Source organism: Caloenas nicobarica, chromosome 1 (genome assembly GCF_036013445.1).
Source record: "Caloenas nicobarica isolate bCalNic1 chromosome 1, bCalNic1.hap1, whole genome shotgun sequence".
Taxonomy (NCBI): Eukaryota; Metazoa; Chordata; class Aves; order Columbiformes; family Columbidae; genus Caloenas; species Caloenas nicobarica.
The window spans coordinates 103137302-103157892 of record NC_088245.1 but is presented as its reverse complement, the minus strand read 5'-3'; the positions used below and the strand labels follow the sequence as shown (position 1 = coordinate 103157892).

Genomic DNA, 20591 nt, shown 5'->3' with positions numbered 1-20591 from the left:
ACACCTTCTTAAACCAAAGATGAAAACCACGCTTTTGTACCTCTCTTACCTATCAGTGCTATTTCACAAAACACAGCCCTCAGTTCAGACAGCCTCAAATAACGGTTTTAGTTGCAGACTAGATCATCATACCTGTCAAACCCCAATTCTCAGCATTTTCAGTGTGGCAACAAAATTCTTTTTTGATTCTAACAAAGATACACAAAATTCTCTCATGAAAGACCAGTTGGTATAATTTGAGAAAAGTAATTAATCAGAAAGTTCTGATTCATTGGAGTAGGAAATTAATTAGAAAGAATTTGTTGTTCAAATTTCCTGGTTTGAATTTTTTTCAGAAGTTATGAGATTTAACTTAAACACCTGTTCCCTTTAGTTAAAATTATTTTATGAAACTTCTTTTTAAGTTAGTAAAAAAGCGTGAACTCAGAAGTTGTAAATCAAAATGACAAAACAAATAGTTTCCCTACCAAAAACGTGTTCTGTTTTGATAAAAAAGTTTCAGTATTTCCCTTCACTAATAGCTAACTGAAAGTACTCTTTATCCAAACCACATAAGAAAGAGACCTCAAGTATGCTCACAAAGTGGGAGAACACTTTTTCAAAACCTTCCCATGTAACCCACTTCTCACAGCCCAAACGGCCTGCACAGCAAAAGCGCTAAAAATCATTCCTGGTGTCTGCACACCAAAGGCAGGGACATAGGGCAGGATGGACAGCCGGCTTCGGGCTCTGCACTTCAGGAGGACAGAACAGAAAAAGAATCACAACTCGCCACATCTCAACAGTATTGAATATATTGCCTCAGTTTTTGCTTTGATCAATAGTCTACCTCGCCCCACATCTCCATCTATAAAGAGCCTGCATTCAAGAACGTGGTAACACTGCATAATATGTGCATTAATATCACTGAATGAAAACCATTATCTTGCCAAGTCTTGGCAAATTTACTTGCCCAGCAGCTTACAGCCTGGACCACATTAGTTTTTCCAGCTGAATGGCACAAGCTTACCTTTTCACTACAAGCTTCAGTGTCTTGTGTGAACCTTTCACCAGACAGATCGCTTCTTGTCGGAAACCAGAGAGGCCAACATCATTGATACCAACAATTTCATCCCCAGCCAGTAACTTGTCCACAGCTGCAGCTTTGCTCCCATCTTCAATCTGAAGAAAAAGCATGTCAAATGGTAGAATTACTGAGGTTTCAGTGACACTTTAAAAATAAGTTAATAAGCTTTCAATATTGGCTTCATACAGTAATCAAGAGCTTAAAATTTTTTGGTTTTTTTTTTTTAAATGCATTTAAAAACTCTATAAAGAGTAAATGACATGAAGACAATTAGAACAAGAAAGAAATGGAAGGGAGGAAACTTAAGAAAACTGGAAAGCTCGATAGAAATTTGGGAGTCAAATGCATCTGTGATCTTGAGCTCCATTTAATACAGGGCAGGTTATCATACTTGCAAATAGAGCTTTGGGCAGGCGTCTTAAAATATGGTTCTCTAGGGAAGGTAACCAGCAATATTAACCATATAGTCAATAATGTTAACCACCAAGTCAACTCAAAAAATCTGGCATGCTATGAAACCTCAAACTATTGCACAATGAGCTGGTCTAGAAAATAAAGTGGTTTTCATCAGGCACATAACATGAAAACATCTGAGAATCTACAGTCTAAACAGCTAAGTAACAGCTCTGTTAGAAGAGACGATGGTCTGAGATCCAAGCATGAGAAACAGTATGTCACACTGCCGAAGAACACAGTAATACTAAGGGAAATTCACTGGAAGACTGTTTCACTGCCACAGGCATCTCTTGCATGTACTCAGTTTTTACAGAACTATTCATAACGTGGCAAAACATGTACAAGATAAATCAAAGAGTCAGTTTTTGGCAATTCCCACTGTGATGAAGGAAACAAACCCATCAGGAGTTGCCCATTTTTTAAATTTAAAACAAATCCCAAAAGCTTGATCAGCCAGACTAACAAGTACCCATGGTTTGAACTGATCTCAAATCTTCCCATCTACTTTGCTGTCAACGCAGCCGCTGGCTTCTCAGTTGCTCGGGCTCATAATCTTACACATTTAATTTTATTCCTCCCTCACTTGCTCACAATCAATATCCCACTCCTTCTTGTAAATTTGACACAGTCTTCAAAGCAATGGTTTTCATTTATGTCTTCATTATACAGTGCCTTGACTACAGTATCTCCGAGTTCCTCATTATTAAATGCCAGTGAATCTACAAAGAAGTCCTTGTAATTGCCCCAACTACAGAAAGCTTCATAAAGAAGTGCCACCTTTTGAGGCACCTAAGTCAGTCAACAGTGAGATGAATCCAGAGGAAAGCTAACTTCAGGAATTCTGAAGCTCACACTACAGGTTTTAGGGACACACCAGCAATCAAAGTATAAGTTAAATAACCTAGTAAAATAAAGCAATAACTCCCGATGAAAGCACATTAGGAAGATCTCATACACCACAGCAATCTCATTGCAGCCACATAAAAGCTCTCTTTCTGTAAGTTTAGCATAAACGTTCTTAAAAATCTTCAGACCTGTAAATCTGAGCCAAAAAGAATGCCACGAAAATTACTTAGTCTTATATCCTATTCTAAAATGCTCACTATTAATACTAATCAAGTAACTTAATTTCCAGAACTTCTTATCTGAATAAAAACACAGGTAATTAAAGACAGAGCAAGTTTCTACGTCCCAAAACATCTAGTTCTTACGCTGTGACCTGCCTCTGACCTGCTCATGTGTCCTCCGAACATCAAGAATTTACCAGAACACTGAATTATCACTGCAAATCTACAGCAAAGTTGAAAACCAGGGAGCAGCAGTGGAAATCACTTATATGCAAGCAAAAAGATTTAGGTTCAGGGATGTTAAGTACAGAATGGCTGCTATAAGGGGGACACTGATATAAGGCAAAGATGAATAAGAGGCAGACGGGGACTCACGAATCTCAAGCCTCCTAACAGGCAATCACAAGTCTTTCAAGTATTCAGATACATTCCTGAGTTACTACTAAATAAACGCCATTTGGAGGTGTGAAGCCCAGTAGGTCAGAAAAGCAGTGCAAAAACGTTCATGGAAGTCGGAGTTGAATCACTAGAATTGCAGGGAGAAGTCAAAAAGAGGTGGTGAAAAAACCCACCAAAACCAAACCAACCAACCAACACACGAACACCAACCCTCCCTCCCCCTCCCCCAAAAAATCTTGTAGGAGGACACAAAATATAGATGCCAACCAGTTGCGGCCTTTATGCCATGAGCAAGTCTCCAGCCTAATGACAAGGGGTGAGGAGGAGCCCCTGGGCCCTGCCACCTGGGCCTGAAGACCTTAAAAGGGTCTTTTTGTCTTTAAAAAAAAAAAAAAAAGGAAAAAAGAAAAAAAATCTGTCTCCTAGGGTTTCAAGGAATGTTCATTGTTCTCAGTAAGTATGTTTGTTTTTTCTTCAGGCTGGCAATGCACTGACAGCAGGGAGTATTCAGTTACCCCCTCTGAGTTTTCATTTCAGCAGGGAGACTACACATTCCACACAGTGCAAGCTTTCCAAAGAGACTTCATCTGTCCAAAACAACATTAATCAAAAAAAGCTTAAAAAAAATTTTAAAAATAATCAAAACCTAGACACAAAGCCAAAGCCATCCTCATGAAAACTAGAAGTGGCTGTCTATAATACCTTGACTCCACATCAGCTGAAGCTAGGGAGAATAAAACCTGCACACATCCATTCACAGTAAGCTTCCTCAAGCTGAATAAATTTAAACATAAATCTTCTGTACTAGTTTTACCTCAGATCCTCAAATGGCTGCATGAATGCAACTCCACTTGACAATGCACTTTTAAGTGGAAATGGCAATGTTAGCTAGACAGGAAAAATACAATTTCTTCAGTAACGCTAAAAAGTTAGAGTCATAATGACAAAAAAAAAATCATTAGACTTTGCACATATCTAAAGAAACACAGCCAAAAAAAAAATCCATGAGGAAAAGACCTCTTCAAAAACACTGCGGTACTAACCTGCCTCCCAAGTACAAACTTGAGAGCAGTGCCATTCCAGCTTCGCCTTCAAGTTTTCTCTTTTTCTGTGTACTGGTCTTTCCATGTATTGTTTATTATTTATTCACCCATTGATAAACTTTCCATCTTATCAGACCTTCACTAGAAGTGTAAATCCCAACCAAAAATACATAAGCATTTTAGAACTAACAAATACAGTTGAAAGTTTCACAACTATTTTTCACACCTCAAACATGAATGTATTTCACTCACTCATCTACAGAGTTAAATATGCTACGCTGTGTTCAAGATTTAAGCCTGAGTTTTAAGACGTAAATCCATATTATTTATCTAACATCCAATTTCTTTCTGAATTTCAAGTGCCCAGAAAAGCTAACAGTCAATAGTTGGGGAAAAATAGAAAAAAAAAAAAAGCCTTGAAAATGCACTTTCAGATGGATGAGGTCTTTCAAGAACAGTCAACAAGGGCAGATGTGACTGGACATAACCCTGAACCTCTGCTCAGTCAGGAGCACTTGCAGGAACTGAACACGCATAAAGCATTTTAACATTTTTATAGCAATAGCCAGGAAGAAGAGACACATAGAAGAAAACCAATCAGCACCTTGTTTTCTTATAAATAAAGGACATAAAACTCCAAAAATCAGGAATATTTACACTGCTTACCTTGGATGAGTGAAGACGACTTCTAGAAATGCCCTCAAATCATGCTTTCTATATGTATTAACAAATCATACCCCTCTCACTATGCTAAGTTAATGACCTCCTATTCTCAGCAAGGGTTTTGATATTGCTACCAAACAAATGTGTTCAAGAAGAGATGAAAAGGATGTTTGTTGACAAAAAGCATCTGTTTAGCCAGTCTCCAGCTCTCACCCTGCTGTCCCTGCTGACCTCCCTATGGCCAAGAGCAAAGGCAAACATTGGAATCCGTGCATCAGGGAGCACTGGAACCACACACTTCTGCCCTCCTAACTGTATCTACATTAACTCTCATATCTTCCCAAATTTATTTTTGCTTACAAAATATCATATCCACAAACCAGGAAGAGACACTGATACAAGATACAGATGTAGATGATGATTAGGATGAAAAAAAAAATTACTGAAAAAAACAACACACATGTAACTCTGGTATGTGAAATTCTTCCTGTGAAAAGGCAAGAGTGCCTTGAAATGGGGTAAGAGCTGAGCCGTGGGAAGTCCAACAGCTAGATACACAAACATATTCAAAGGACAATTATAAGTCTGTATTTCCACTGTTGGTAATACACACAAAAGGGAAAATAATGGCCTATATTTGCAGCTATAAAATGCTGTCATGTTGATGGGGAGCACCACTTATTCTAGAATGTGACCTCTTCACTTCTGTGTTTATCAGGTCTGACACTTTACTTAAAATACCCACATTCCTCTATAGGCACCTGTATAAACAAGGAGGAGACAGGTTGAGGAAATGCCGTGTCACACAAGAGATCTAGTTTTGTTTACAATTACAAGTGTCTTGCCCATGCTCTCCTTTGACGGGGTGGGAGACGGGATGGAAACCCAAACTCAGAGACAAACACAGGAAAAAACAGCACCATTTATCAGCTTTTTGCTATCAGCCATGATAAACTATTTTATCATAATTCACTTCTCCTGCAGCCAAGAAATGATTCTGTGGTTGTTTGTCTTATGAGCATCTAAAATGGACATTTTTCAGAAGACCAACAATCTTTGTATGAGAACTTCAGAACAAGTAAAACGTAGGAAGTATTAATTACTTTGATTTGCACAGAGTTAAACAAAGGAGAAATACCTCAACAGTTCAAGCCTGGTGTTTGTGTAACTTTGAGGAATCAACATAAAAGTAACAGAACTGACCTGAGCTCCTGCTATATGTTCTGCAAAGGCAGCCTGAGTGGCAAGGGCTGCATTCACCAGCAAGATTCACAGGTCACACTGAGGCAGGACAAAATAGGGGTGCAAACTGCAACTGGACCAAACTGGTCCAAAGAGAATGGGTGTGTATATGTAAGGCATCTCACACAGGCACGCATGCAAGAGAAGCTGGGCAGGGCTAACACATTTGATTTTATATTATTTCATAACCTTTCCCACTTCTGATTTAGTACTTAGACATTAAAGAGTCTGTTGGAAGGACACCTGGCAGGGAACTAACAATATCCCCATTTTACAGACAGGCTCAGAAGCATATATGGAAAAATGGTCCAAAACAACACAGGATGTCTGCAGCTAAGCAAAGAATTCTACACAAACCTTGAAGTCCCTAGGAGGGGATCTGTAACTCCAAACCACCTCATCCCACAAACTGCGGGTCCAACAATCAGAATGAACTACTCAACATGAACTTGAAGAAACAGCATGCAAAGAAAGGAAAGCTTAACTATGTGCTACCAACTTGCAAAATCTGGGCTTGTCCAGTACCATCCAGTATCTATCCAACTTGGGAATTGCTGCACTTTGATCAGGCAGGCAAGCGTGTCACCAAATGTGGCAAACGCTATCTTAGAACAGAAGCCAGAACCTCTCTTTTGCCTGGTGGCACCACTTCCCACTCCACCGGCCTTTGCCCATACTTGCTCTCCCTCAGATTACTTTTAAACTTCGAAGCAAACTGCACTACACTTTTGGAATGTTTAGTCCAGGGCCATGTATTTCTCTAATGGCAGTTTCTTTCTCCCTAGACCCGAGGGCAATGGCTCACAGCCATAATCCCAGAACCTCTGAAGAGGCAGAGAAACTCACCTTGGCCAGCTGCTCTCTCAGGGTTCCCCATCACACCTCACAGACTACGAGCTGTCAGGCTGGCAGCAGCCCTGCCTTCTGTCAACACGTTGTTCTTAAAAATCAATTCGGAAACATTTTTTTAAAGGGTAGAGTTCAGTAATAGGACACAGTCTATCATGGTCCTTTCTAATTGCTTTTCAATTGGTGTATTTAAACATTTGTATATTTGCCCAGCAATCTTGTATTTGCACAGCAATCCTGTTTGTTTGTTTGTTTTTGTTTTAAAGCAAGTATCAAATTTTGAAAAGCTGTCACTTGGTCCAGTTCTGTAAGTATTTATTCAATTTTTATAATTGTGTCCACTCCGCTGTTTTGATTAAGAGCCTGCTGTCACTTCCACTATAACAGGCCATCTTTGTGGGGGATTTATTACAGCTGTAAAAACTGACTCCACACTCAAACCTAACTCCAGAGTTCCTCAAACTAGGAGTGTTTAAGAAGTATAGTAAAACACCCACCACTTCCCTTTTTAAAAATTAATACATACACATAAACCGATTAATAGTTTATTCCAACTGACATTCAAAACAATACCTACCATTAGGCTGTGAGAAGACCTTTCTGATTATAAATCATCAATTACTATTTTTAAGAGGATACTGTTGTTGTATCTTAGTCTATTTAAATCACAGGGCCATTGGAAGCTCTGCAAATTGATGACAACCAATAAAAGTATTCCAAGTTAAAAATTTAAGGAATCTTTGCCCCACAAAACTAATTATAACAATTTCCAGGTGAAAAGTATCAGGAAGAGAGACTTCACATAGATTCGTAGGTTTTAAAAACTTAACGACAGATGTTTATTTTTCAAGTTTTTTTTCCAAAGTTATTCCATTGTTTCAGTAACAGACATTGGAAACATTTCATCACCACTGAATACTTATACTCAAATTAAAAAGAAAAACAAATTAAAAACCATCTTGATGCTTTGAAAGCATAGAGCTAATGTACCATGAAAAGGAAGGTGGGGATGCTTAGCATCAGGGATGTTTGGGGGTTTTTTTTATATTAGTACCTAAGCTTTGCTAGACATATTTTACAGCTTCTAAATAAAATTGGCTTTTTCCAACTCAGTGAGATTTATCACAATAGCATTTAGAATAGAAGCATGTCCAGACCTTTTCAGTCTGTATAACCCACATCAGCATGTCTACGTATATTCCACCTCAGAATATACAGAGCAACTAAACAGGTACAAATCGCAGGTTTTTGGGGATCCTTCCATGCAAGAGCCCTTCCAGGGCAGCACAAGTCTGGCAGGGAAGCTTCCAAGCCCTTACAGTCCTGACAATGACAGGCTGGCACCCAAGCAAGACGAAAGCAAAAACGGACCAGGCTACTTGGAGTAAGAAGACGACAAAAGCGGAAAAGATGGAGATGCTGGAAGCAGAGGCGCTGGAAGAAGCCTGTTGTCAGTGCCGATCCTGAACCTGGAGAACCCTAATGCCATCCCTCTCTCACACCAAAGCGTTCATAACACTTGCGAAGCACAGCTTAGATTGCTGTTACTTGGTACAGCATTCATCCAGACAAGCTGTACAAGTCTTAGTCAAGAATTATTGAGAAATAACTCCCACTTATTTTTAGCTGAGAGTTTGGGTTTGCATTTTACAGAAGCTAACAGCATCCAACCCAGAGGAACCCATCTGAACTCACGGATAGTTAACACTGTTTTTAAACACACCTTCCTATTTTTTTTTTTTTTTCAAAAATGACAAAATAACCTGTGTAAGAAAGGAGCACATACCTGTGCCATGAAGAAAGAAAATAGCCAGAAGGCCAAAAGATAACTTCTTTCTCTTTATGCAGTTTACTTATTCTAACAAACCTTCTACCAGAGAAGTTTGAAAGGGTTAGCTTATCTGTATTTGCTTGTGCAAGTTTACCTCTGGATGAGTACACACACACACACACACACACATACATATATATATATAGGCTGTTTATATGTGCAATCTATGCAGTTAACATCAAGCATTTTATAGATCTACATTTTTGTACTTTCAGGTACTACAAACAACGATAAGAATGGTTAAAAAGAGAGGTTATGCATAGAAACAACTTGCGTTTTATCTTTTCAAACTGATAACAGGAACAGACTTCCAAGAGGAAAAATATGACCTGACAAAGTAATCTTTACGATCGTAAGGTTCAAGGCTTTTTTACTTTGCAACTACCATATATACTTCCAACAAGATTGGCTTATCTTTCTGCCTTCCTGCCCATCCCAGGAAAATAATATCACAGCTTGCCAATGTGCCCTTGACAACATACTGAATACAATCCAAGAGCCTGTAAAACCACTGCACAACTTGATGTGCCTCAAAGGAAGACATTGAAGTACCTAGTAGATAGCAATAGAATCCTTACTGAAAATAAATTTCAACTATTTAGTTCAGTCAATCAGTCTAAACATAACCTTTTCACACACAAAAAAGTTGCATTTATGCCTATGTCTACTGACTGCTGTGATTTTCAGAAGAAAAGAAACACTTCTAGACACAAGTAGCACTAAGACTGAGCAACAGAAAAAACCTGTTAGTTTCAGAAAGCACTGTGAAGAGTCTGCCAAAAGCCACAGGAATTGTACAAACAGTATTAGGTTTCAATTTTAAATACTTTCTCTCGAACAGCCCATTTTTAACAGAACGCTTATCTTGAGAAACTCATACCATCACTGGGTTACAGTCACACCTGCTATTTGGGACCTTCCACTTTTGTCATAGCACAGATGTTCATTTTTCAGATAGTGAGAAAGTATAACATTCCTCAATAATTCCTGCAAGAATATTTTTATCAACTCATGAAAACTTGATTTTATCACAGAAGTGAAAGTAATTTTCAATAGTTACTGCTGAAGTATTCATTTCAGAACCCACTGCTACACAGTGGAATGAGCAGAACACATTACACCTCTAAGCAATAATCTAGAGGACATCAGCATTAATGAGAATTACCTGCTCTCACAATAACTCATAGCAATTTCTTCAACAAGAGCTCCCCTTTACAGTATTACTCAACTTCAAAGAAAAAAATGTCTCACTAAGGTGCTGAATTTTAAAATAAGTTGATTCCCTTACCCATTCCTCTGCAAAGAAAACAAACACATGAAAAAACTCAAAAGAAGGGTCAGGGTCCTTCTAAAATTTGAGGGTTTTAAAATGTGACAACAGACTTTGTTCTTTGCATTAACTTTTGCCCCTGTTCGGGCTCTCGGATCACCCGAATTAAGGAATGGAAGCCTTCCTATGCTACCATCTTCCTCAACAATTCCAATATTTAAAACCAAGTTCAAATAAGACGACACATTTATTCCTTCCTCCCCCACCTCAGTGTTAAAACGGGCAAACCCTAAAGCTGTCTTAATTCATCATTATATATAATTTCTACAACCCCATTGACTCTAAGTATATAGTATTTCAAGCTGAATAGACGCAGATATCTGTTGCCACTCTACAAAACCCTTGTTTCTGCTATGCACTCTGTGTGCAATTTCAATCCAAACTCGGAAGCTAGTGGGATGACCCTTAAGAAAACAAAAATCCATATTATTATAGAAAAAAAAAAAGACTGGGTAACCTTGCTCTTAGTTTCTTCCCTGTTCTTGTTTATTAACGTCTCAGTAAAAGAAGAGCGTTTCCTCTACTCCACTTTCACCCAGAATTCAAACCTAAAAAGATGAAGAAAGCAAACATTAAATAGAGCATTAAATATCTTCTTCTAGGACAGGAACTGCAACAAAATTGCTTCTAAAATTATCAAACAAGTTTCACAAAGCAAGCTGCAGAAAGCACCGCATGGCAGTTTCTGCCCAAGCTGTTCCACCCTGTCAACTTGCAGTATCTGAGCTGACAGGTATGGCCAGACACCAGCGGGTCACTCCTACAGAGACAGACTGCTAATATTATACAATCAACATAAATCTCTCATGATGCCACAGTAACAAAAGCATGTCAATAAAAAGCCTACCACTGTTTTTATGCAGTTTATTGACAAGATGAAATAGTATCCATCTAGTTTCCTAGGGCACACGCTCATCTGAGCAGGGTGTGAAACGTTCTATATATTCTATATATTCTATAGCTATAACTAAGCACCAGCTTCTTAAGTCTGATCTGAGTCAGGAACCTGAAAAAAGCAAAATCCAGTTCTGTGGAGATGGGCTCATCTCTAGCAATTTATACCCATAGGCATTCACTCTCATTATGTTGTCCTGCCCTTCTTACCCTAACCATCAGTAGTCCGCTGCCATATAGTTCAGATTACAACAACAACAAAAGAAAATATTTCTTAAAAGAATAAATTTTATTTTTTTCTAAACAGACCTAGGTATTCATAATTTCAGGTTCTTCATACCATTCCTTTTATCTCCATTACTTAATATCTTCACAGAGCATTAGAAGAAATTCCTTTCTCATGAAAAATCTACCACAGGAATTAGGTATCTATCCCTGTGAGTACCTTGCCACCTTTTCTCTACTTTACAGGTCTAATTCTTCCTAGGATTAATACGAGAAAATTAACCAATAAGATAATTACACTGAGTAATGTAATTCATACTCAAATGAAAAACGTTATTTTTTTCTTAAAAAATTATAGGATTGTACTGTGAATTAGCAACTAAAACTAAAATCATCATGGATTTAAAAAAATGGAAACTTACACAAAACATACAAATAGGACCTTCAAACACTGCACAGATTTAGCAGTAAATTGTGATGTAGCACAGGAGAATTCTTATATTCTGAAATTACAGTATGCTGACTACTCTAAATGGACATATTCCAAACCAGCTTTCGTTCGTAATTCTTTTTCAAAGGCTTCAGTGTATAACACATGTTCCTGACAATAATTAGCTCTAAGAACAAGCACATTGCTACAAAGACTTTAAAAAAAGTTTTAAAGAACTATTATAGAATCATTCGGATTGGAAAAGACCTGTAAGATCATCCAAGTCCAACCATTAACCTAACACTGCCAGGTCCACCACTAAACCATGTCCCTAAAGTGCCACATTTGTATGTTAAACACCTCCAGGGATGGTGACTGAAGCACTTCCCTGGGCAGCCTGTTCCAGTGCCTGACAGCCCCTTCCATGAAGAAACATTTCCTAATACCCAATCTGAACCTTCCCTGATGCAACCTGAGGCCATTTCCTCTTGTCCTACCACTTGCTACTTGGGAGAAGAGACCAATCCCCTCCATGTTACTACCTCCCTTCATGTAGTGGCAGACAGGGATCAGGTCTCCCCTCAGCCTCCTTTTCTCCAGGCTAAACAGCCCCAGCTCCCTCAGCTGCTGCTCATCAGACTTGTGCTCCAGACCCCTCACCAGCCTCATGTAATTAGCTGCTTTCCCTCATTAAGAAGGTATATATTTAAATACAACAAAACCACTTAGACAAACATCTGTATTTCTGTTTGGCATAAGTCTCTCCCATATGTGCAGACGCACTTACTAAAAGATGCATCCTGTTCACGCAGCACAAGTCACAACTCCACCACACAGCATTTGCTCAAGTATGAGTGGAATTTCGGGAAGAATGTTTGTACAAAAGTTATTGCACAATAGGAGAAAACTTATAATTATGCTTCTATTTTCCCACATTGGTGATGGGACCTATACATGCACATGTGCGTGTCAGCATACGTACGGCTTATATCTTCCACTGCTGCCTGTGCTGGTGAACATGAAGATTTCTCAGAAGCACGTGCTCCCAGCAGTATGTAACCATATTAATGAAAAATTCATGTCTCAGCATGCTAGTTTAGGGTGTTAGCGTTGCCAGGAGGTTGGCTGTTCTAAATCATACACTGCACGGGAGATTTTGAACTTGCACATCTTGATAATTGACAGGCCATTAAAGACTACCTGTACTGACATTCTGAAATTAGTCTGTAACACAGCTAAGGAAACCGAGTATTTTGCGGAACCCACAAGATACTGTCTGTATTATTTATGAACACCATTGAACAGCTGTTTTCCTTTGAGATGAGACAGGTCTTAAAAGCCCAACACTGAAGTATGCAAGAGCTGGGAGCAAAGCAGTATTTTAACCCACTGTTTGACAGTCCTGACAATTTCCCACAGGCATATTCTTAGGACCATCTTCAGAGAACAGCAACATGGTCTTTTGGGGAGCCTGCCTGCAGTAGGCACTACTTGTATTCAAAACTTGCCTTTCATTCTCAAGCCTCTCACCACAACCTGCCTTCCCCCAAAAGCATATTCTGAGCATAGACCTGATTCTTCAAATGGTGAAGTGCAAAGGATTCCCCAAACAAAAACTCCTGATTTTTATTTTACGCATACTGTCTATGCATGCAGGCTGAGATTCAATCACAAAGGAGCAGTATTTTTGTAAACACCTCCTTGGAGGTTGAAATTTCAAAGCAAATTTTAAATTCATCCTGCAAAGGTCATTAGGTCACAAAGCATTACAGGACTTTGTTACACGTCAAGTTCAACAAAAACATCTATCATCACTAAAAACAGCAGAGAAACAATCTACTCTTCTGAAAAATACTCAAATATTTAAACTGCATACTACATTTATACAGTCCTAAAACTACACTTAGCCCTTTGAAGGCAACCGTGAGGCTGATGTGACCCCCGGTGAAAATGAGTTTGACACCCCTGATCTAAGACTATGATCAGCATTAAGTTAGTTGCATCACAAACTCAATCACGATAATGAAAACTTTTTTCCTTTTTTTTTTTTTAATAAAAACTGCATTCAGAGACACGTAATTCTAATAACTCTGGTTTCTGAAGATGCCTGTGCTTGCCTTTATTATGGATCACCAACTGTGCAGGCTTATTCACTTGTACACAGCTACCTGGCAGGGCCGAACCACATCACTTCCAGAAACTTGGGGAATATCTTGCATTCTTAGGTAAGTCCATCATCCAAGTGGGTTTTCTCCACTATTTCCCAGCTGAAGCTTAAAATCTATAGGTCAAGCTTACTTCAGGCTGTGCATTAGTCTATGCAATCTCTCCAACAAGGCGGTTTGTTACCATCTTCAAGAAATAACAGGCTGTTACCTCAAATTTGGCTGAATGAACGCATTTTTACCCACTGATAAATATTTCCCGGGATTCCTCATTCATAGTTGAAGAATAAGTGGGTGTACTTAAGATGCTGAAAAAAAATTTAATTGAAGAGCGTGGCATATCGCTGAGTGGTTCTCTCAGTAGTTATGCTGAAAACTAGGCTGCAGCTGAATAGGTTGGGGTTTTAGATGATGGATAATCTCCCATCCTTTAAATGCTAATGACACAACAATATATTTTAATCTCTACTTATTAGGAAGGGGCCTTGGAAAAGGCATTCTTTTAGCCAAACAACTGACAGATGAAGCACATTCATAGAGAAGAATAACTGCAGGTTTCTCTCTCTGCTTCCACTAGCACTAATGCATTTTATGTTACTCATTGTTGATGTAAACAGTGGGAGTTGAACTCTGTACTTAAGACCGCCCACTTACCTTTCCTCCAAAAAGTATCCCAGTCATGGTCCACCAAAAAAAAAAAAAAAAAAAACCATCACATTCCCTTTGTACTCTCACCCCAACTCTACCCGTTCGAGATTCCTCCCTTCCTCCCGCACAAGGATTAAGGATTGGGGAGCACCGCAATGTCCCAGCATCCAGCCTTCCTGCTGCAGGAGCTGTGGGTTCGAACCCTTCAGGCAGAGGAAGGACATGTCTCCCGCTTTCTGAACAGGCATCCCAACATTTGGATAGAGCATAAAAGATGAGCAAGCACCACTTTGCTTCTGCCTGCTTTGGCTTAGTTTTAAAAGGAGAGTAATTAGTCCCCCACTCAGAAAAAGGAAAAAAGAAAGAAAGTGGTGGGAAGAAATAGGAGTTCACCCTAAGTTTGTGGTTTGTAAATTAACTTTGCTACTGCAGCTCTGACTTTCCTCTTTGAATGAATAGGGAAGAACTCAGACTGTTTCTCTGTTCAGATGTTCATGTTCAGACATTTCTTTAAGTAGCTCCTTGACCCACACAGAGCTTTCTGGATTACCTGTTTCAAGCACTTAATAACTTTAAATTGTATATGGACTCTGGGAGCTAGAAGTCAGACACTAATGACCAACTTGTAAGCCTCTAGAGCTTTTTGTTCGGCATAGTTATGCACCTGAAGACCAGCTAATGTATTTTTTAATATTGTCACGTCAGCTCCTGAAGATGAAACTTGGCATTTTTGCTAAGAACTACAATTCCCCTTTTAACAGGTAAAACAAATGGCACACCTAAAAGCAGATACGGAGCTTTTGATTTTGTTTGGTTTTAATATTGAAAAAACATGTTATTACTACAGCTGAAAGTTGAGGGCTGTTGAAAATAACACATTGCAAGTATCTTACTGAGCAGCTCAGTACAAAATCACTGGGTTTTTTTAGTTAGGCAGCTATCCCTACCTCCTATGTTATTCTTCGTTTCTGTCTCAAGAACAGCCAAGGACTATGAGAAGCGTGAGTTCGGATGACTTAGTTCCTCCTGTTTCCATGCATCTAGTGTTTCAGAAACACAGGTCTGTACCGTCAAAGGCACCCTGGCAAGAGAAAAGCACTAGACAGACACACCAGAAAGACATGCAGCTACGTGAATGTGGAGGAAAATTACACTGAATTCTTGGTTTCCAGAGGTGCAGATGAGCCTTCTGGGGGTACATCCCAAACCTCTCAGCTTCCCGATAAGCTGAACAACACACTCCACTTCTAGCGAGCTATGTAGAAAAACACATTTGTTCTTCCCGAGATGCAGGAAGGCAGAGATAGGCAAGCGACAGTCTGTTTAAGTTGGTCAGGATCTGCACCACACAGCAGATACCAGCAGCCACAGCACTGTGCCAATGTGGGCTGCGGCTGATACCTCTTGAGCTGCTCAGAGGAAAGAACTGTGGCTTTTTCTATTAGGGGGTTTCCAGAGCATGAGTAAGACAGAAGTGCAGGAAGTTAGATAACTGCAATAAAAGGTCTAAAATTCCCATTTCACTGTTTGAGGAAAGCTGCAGGGATTCCTGCTGCGTTCACATACTTTATTTTCCTAGCTGTATGAAGTAACTGTAAGATAAAATATTTCACGAAGCTTTCTCAAATGCATGAATGCTACCAGTTAAAGCAAGCACAGGGTATCTAATACACAATACCTCTTCTTTCCTTCATTTTCTAATCTATTACTTTATGTTTCTGTACAGAAAAAGCAGGATTTTTCTTACTCTGAAATATTAGCTAGTTACATGAAACTGGAGAGACTGGTTGGCTACACACAGGATTTTAGAGTTACAACAGATCTGTAACAGTTATCAGCCACAGGTCTTTCCTTGCCTGGACATCATCCAGTTCAAGTTTACAAATAAAATCTTACTGCTTTTTCCACATGGTTATCCAAACCACAAGTTTGTTTTTGTCTTCTATTCACAGTTTTTTCATTATAAATACCAATCCCTCTCTCCTCCCTCACCGGTTATCTACTATAGTTAATATTTGTATTTCAAGACTGTTTCAAAATTTGAATTAACTTTCTGAAAGTACTATCTTTCAGGTACACACCCTTTGAGTTCTTTACTGTTTTACTATTCATATTTTACAACTTTTTCTGCACGGTGGTTCTTCCATTAAGTTTAAAGGCTGTGATCCAGAGGAATATCTATATACTATTTCTGAAATACTGTTGTACTTCATTTCATAATGGGAGTATCATATTTCCTATTTATCAGTGAAGCACAACGCCCAAAGAATAGGCCTCTTATTTGGATAGTTTAGTTATTAACAAAAGTGACTGAAGCACTTTTGGGGTCCAATACACAGCTATGTTGTACACCAGCTTACTAGGAATAAAAAAAGAGTCTATTTGCCTGCTTCAGAAGTTCACCCTCTCAGTCCTACCTAGCATTGCCACTACAATGTTGATTACATTAGAGGCTAGTAGTTTTCCCCATTCATTACTTTAATGTAAGCAAATATTCAGAGGAATACAGGTAGCATAAATGCTATTACACATGCAGAGTTCTCCACAGCGATCTTCTAAAAGATATTGGACCAGAGAGTCTGCTACCACAGAGCCAGCAATATCATCTGACATCAAGAACTATAGCTGGCTGTCTCAGTTTCAATTTTCGAAAGGCTTAGCACAAAACACTAAATGAACTGGTAAGTTCATGTACTTAAAAGATGCTATGATTTACCCACCAGAATAGCTTAAAGTTGTAAAAATGTAATTTGAAAAACTTTCCCACAAATGAGAAACTAAGAGTTCAAAACTCAATAAAACCTTTGCCTACTTCACACTAAACCAAATGCGCATTTTCAGGATTCTTACAGAAAGCCTGTCAAATGCAAACAAGGAAAAACTGGCTGAGTTTTAAAAATTGTGCAACTTAAAAAATGGGTTAGTGATAAGGAACACAAGCCTCCTTCTCCTGATACTGTTATTAATTGGTAATGCTATTCCTCCGTGCTGGTATTACATTGCACCTCAGCCTTTCATTCTTCTCTTTACGAAAGCAAAACATTTTTTTCTTCAGGACAATAATCTAGATGAGGATGCAATACAAGAAGCTTGTTAATTATACATATGCACAAGGAACGTAACAGTTGCTTTGCTTGTCAAGAAAATTTAAAATATAAGCAGCACAGGGCCAGAAAAAAAAAACCAAACAAACCTCATTTAGAAAGCTCTGAGCCTTTTATCACAAGATTACAAGTTAAAAAGTACAGTTCATCTAGCAATTAAACAAAATCTTACGTAAGATTTATCAGAACACAGTCAAATCCTATGCAAAAGAACAATAATACAAAGAGTCACATTTTAGTAAACTTTAACATTACAGATATTTTCAGTAGAGTGAAGGATACATTTAAAAAGCACCTTCAAGGCAACTCCATTTTGAAACACGTCGTAATTTTCTAAGAATACAGTGGAAGGAGTTACTTTAACTCCAAAACTCCAAGAGCCAGCCTCCTTTCACAGAGGAGCACCACCCTTAACCTACAAGGCTGCACCAGCTTTTCCAAAAGGAACAGCTACTTTCCCAATTTAATTAAAAAAAAAAAATCAAAAAAAAAAAAAAATCACAAAACTAAATAAAAATATGCCCTCGTAAAAACTCATTTATGACGTGGCTGCTTTTATGCTGCTGTTACTAAGGGGGAGAACCACAGGGGTAACTCCACCAGCCGGGGTGCAACAACTCCAGGCAGGGCCCACCAGGCAAGGCCACAGCTGGGTCTGCTGGCCCGGCCACCCAGCACCTCCTCTCCCAGGGCTCCTGCCCGAGGTCCCACGGGCACAGGGCTGCAAAAAGACCTATGTGATGCTGTCATGAGCTGCATTCTTCTTTCTGCAAACACAGCGCTGTACAGAAGGTCTTGAACGTGGCCTGCTGCCTACTTGAAGGCTCTCACAATCGTCCCACCCAGCCTGACCCGCTGGGAAACACTCACGTGCTAAGATCTGCAAATTACAGAGCAGAACAACTAAAGAACACTTGAAGTAGTAGATTTGCCCTTTCACACTAAAATAAAGGCCCTTCCCTTTGCTTTCGAGCACATTGTTTTTACACTGGAGCATTACTCTGCAGTGTACTGAATATTACCTTTATATAACTATCTCAAGTATAAATTGTGTTGAAATATTTACAGCATTGCAATATTAATAGTGCTGAAATATTTACAGATTTGCCTAAGCCTATCAAATATGTAGCTTGTCTCTGGGGAAAAAAATTACAATGTATAAAATTTGAGTTAGGGATTCTCTCTGTTGTTTTGTGGCTGACAAATTGGTAATAGTTTGTACCATGCTGTGCATTGTTTGCAAATGATCACATCCCAGAGGCTAAACAAACTGATAGATGGAAGAGACGAAATACAGAACCAATCTCCAGCCTTTGAAATCTGCCTGTCTGCTCGGTCAACGGCACGGAAGTGCAAAAGAGTATTTTAAGGAGCTTTGTGGAAAGCTAACGCTTTTTGTGGCATGAGAAGACATGTAGCAAAGGACAAATCTTACTGTAGACCAATTTAACTTAGGTAGCACACCAAGCAAAAAAAGTGATCCAAATCAATTAACTGGGTAGAAGGAAAAAAACACAAAATAACACCATCAAGTGAGGCACAGTCCTCAGCAGTTGTTCTGTGGCTGAAGAGACAAAAACACCTCTCCATCAAATGGACACACTGGCAACATACGGGAGCACTAAGGAATTATTTTAGGGTAATGTCTAAATATGTTGGCATTTAACAAGTTTTCCTTTAGACTAATGGAGACTTCCTCACAACACCAGTCATGAAAAGTTGGGGTTGTTTTTCCTAAAGGAAGTTGTACAGATTACACGAGACATGTACAAACAAAATACTGCTATAGAAGATATATCAAGCTCTGCCTCATAATATGGATTAAACACAAATAGCAAATGCCTATTGCTTTAACTGGTATGAAAGCAATATTGTGATACATTTGCTATTTCTTTGTTGCATTGAGCAACAGCAAAATGGGATCCCTTCCAAAGTATTTAATGCTAGAGTACATTTCTATTAAATTTATAATTTACCGAGATGCCGGGCAGGCAGAGTTGAGACATGGCAAGACCTAACCAGCTCATTTCTCTGGATTGAAGGAGAGTTTTAAGGGAATGCTTGCAGAATGACTAGGCTAGATAAGAAACTCCTCAGCTAATTTTGGCCAGCTCCCAAACTGAAATGGTTTAACATAGTAGTCTGAATTTGGGAAGTGGTTAAAAAAAAAAGTCATCTGGAGCATGACATTAAACATCTGACTTGTGCAAAGAACGTCAAAATGTTATTCTGTTAAATATTTCAACTTTTAAGACAGAATTTATTGACCAAGGAAAGAAGAGGACAAATAAAAGTGCCTGGACTCCCTAGCAGCGTGCCTAAAGCTCAAGGTTAAAGTACAACTGACCCCACACAGAGCCATTTGAACGTGTGCCAAATGCATGAAGTTAGGAAGTTTCATGCTCTGCTAAGGCGACTTTCACATCACTCATTGGCTTCATCTCAGATCAAAAGCACTAACAGAAAAACTGCGCAGAGAATCTGATTACAGATGGCTTGTACTGATGCGTTCTACCTAATCTCCTCTGGAATGTGAGGTCATAGCCCTCCTGTATTTTAAAAGGAATCTATACACTATATGCACACTCAACTATTGCCACTGTACAAATATTTTACTTTGTCATCTGAGCAAAGTAACTTAAGGAGTTTATTGCAGCCCAGATCCCCACCCACAAAACACGCATATGGCTGTATGGCTTCGGACACAACTGTACTTTCCATACTGCCCTTGGCCTTGTAAATACAAGCAAAGATACTCTGTACGCTGCAGTTACCTATATTACAGCCTGTAAAGACACAAGGGCTGGGGTGGTATTCTCAGCACTGTAAAAAACACCTTAACCCTTCAGAACTTGCCTGCCCAGGAGGAACATACCTACGTTATGAAAGGACATTGTTCACTTTCCGTGCTGCCCACAGAACAAGTCTCTCTTCGTGCATCCTGGCTACATGTCAGGGACCAGCTTTCAGTCAACAAAATCCAGAAAATCCAAGGCCTATCCAAAATGGAGGAAAGAGCCATACTTCTCTTAGGTCTAAATCTTCAAACATTAAGAAGAAATGAGACTGGCTTGCTTTAACCTCTCTCTGCTCCCAGGCAAATTCTCCTTACAAAAAGCTCTTTTCGTCACACATCCACACAAGTGTCTAAAAAAAATATCCCACTCAGGATTTATCAT

General features: G+C 39.1%; 1 protein-coding gene across 1 annotated transcript in view; it reads right to left on the bottom strand.

Moving 5' to 3' along the window:
* SHROOM2 (shroom family member 2) overlaps positions 1-20591 on the bottom strand; it is a 125854-nt gene that overhangs the window by 73624 nt on the left and 31639 nt on the right. The window contains exon 2 of the mRNA XM_065658673.1: positions 1010-1161. Within this exon, the coding sequence (XP_065514745.1) occupies positions 1010-1161 (152 nt within the window). The remainder of the gene's footprint in view (positions 1-1009; positions 1162-20591) is intronic.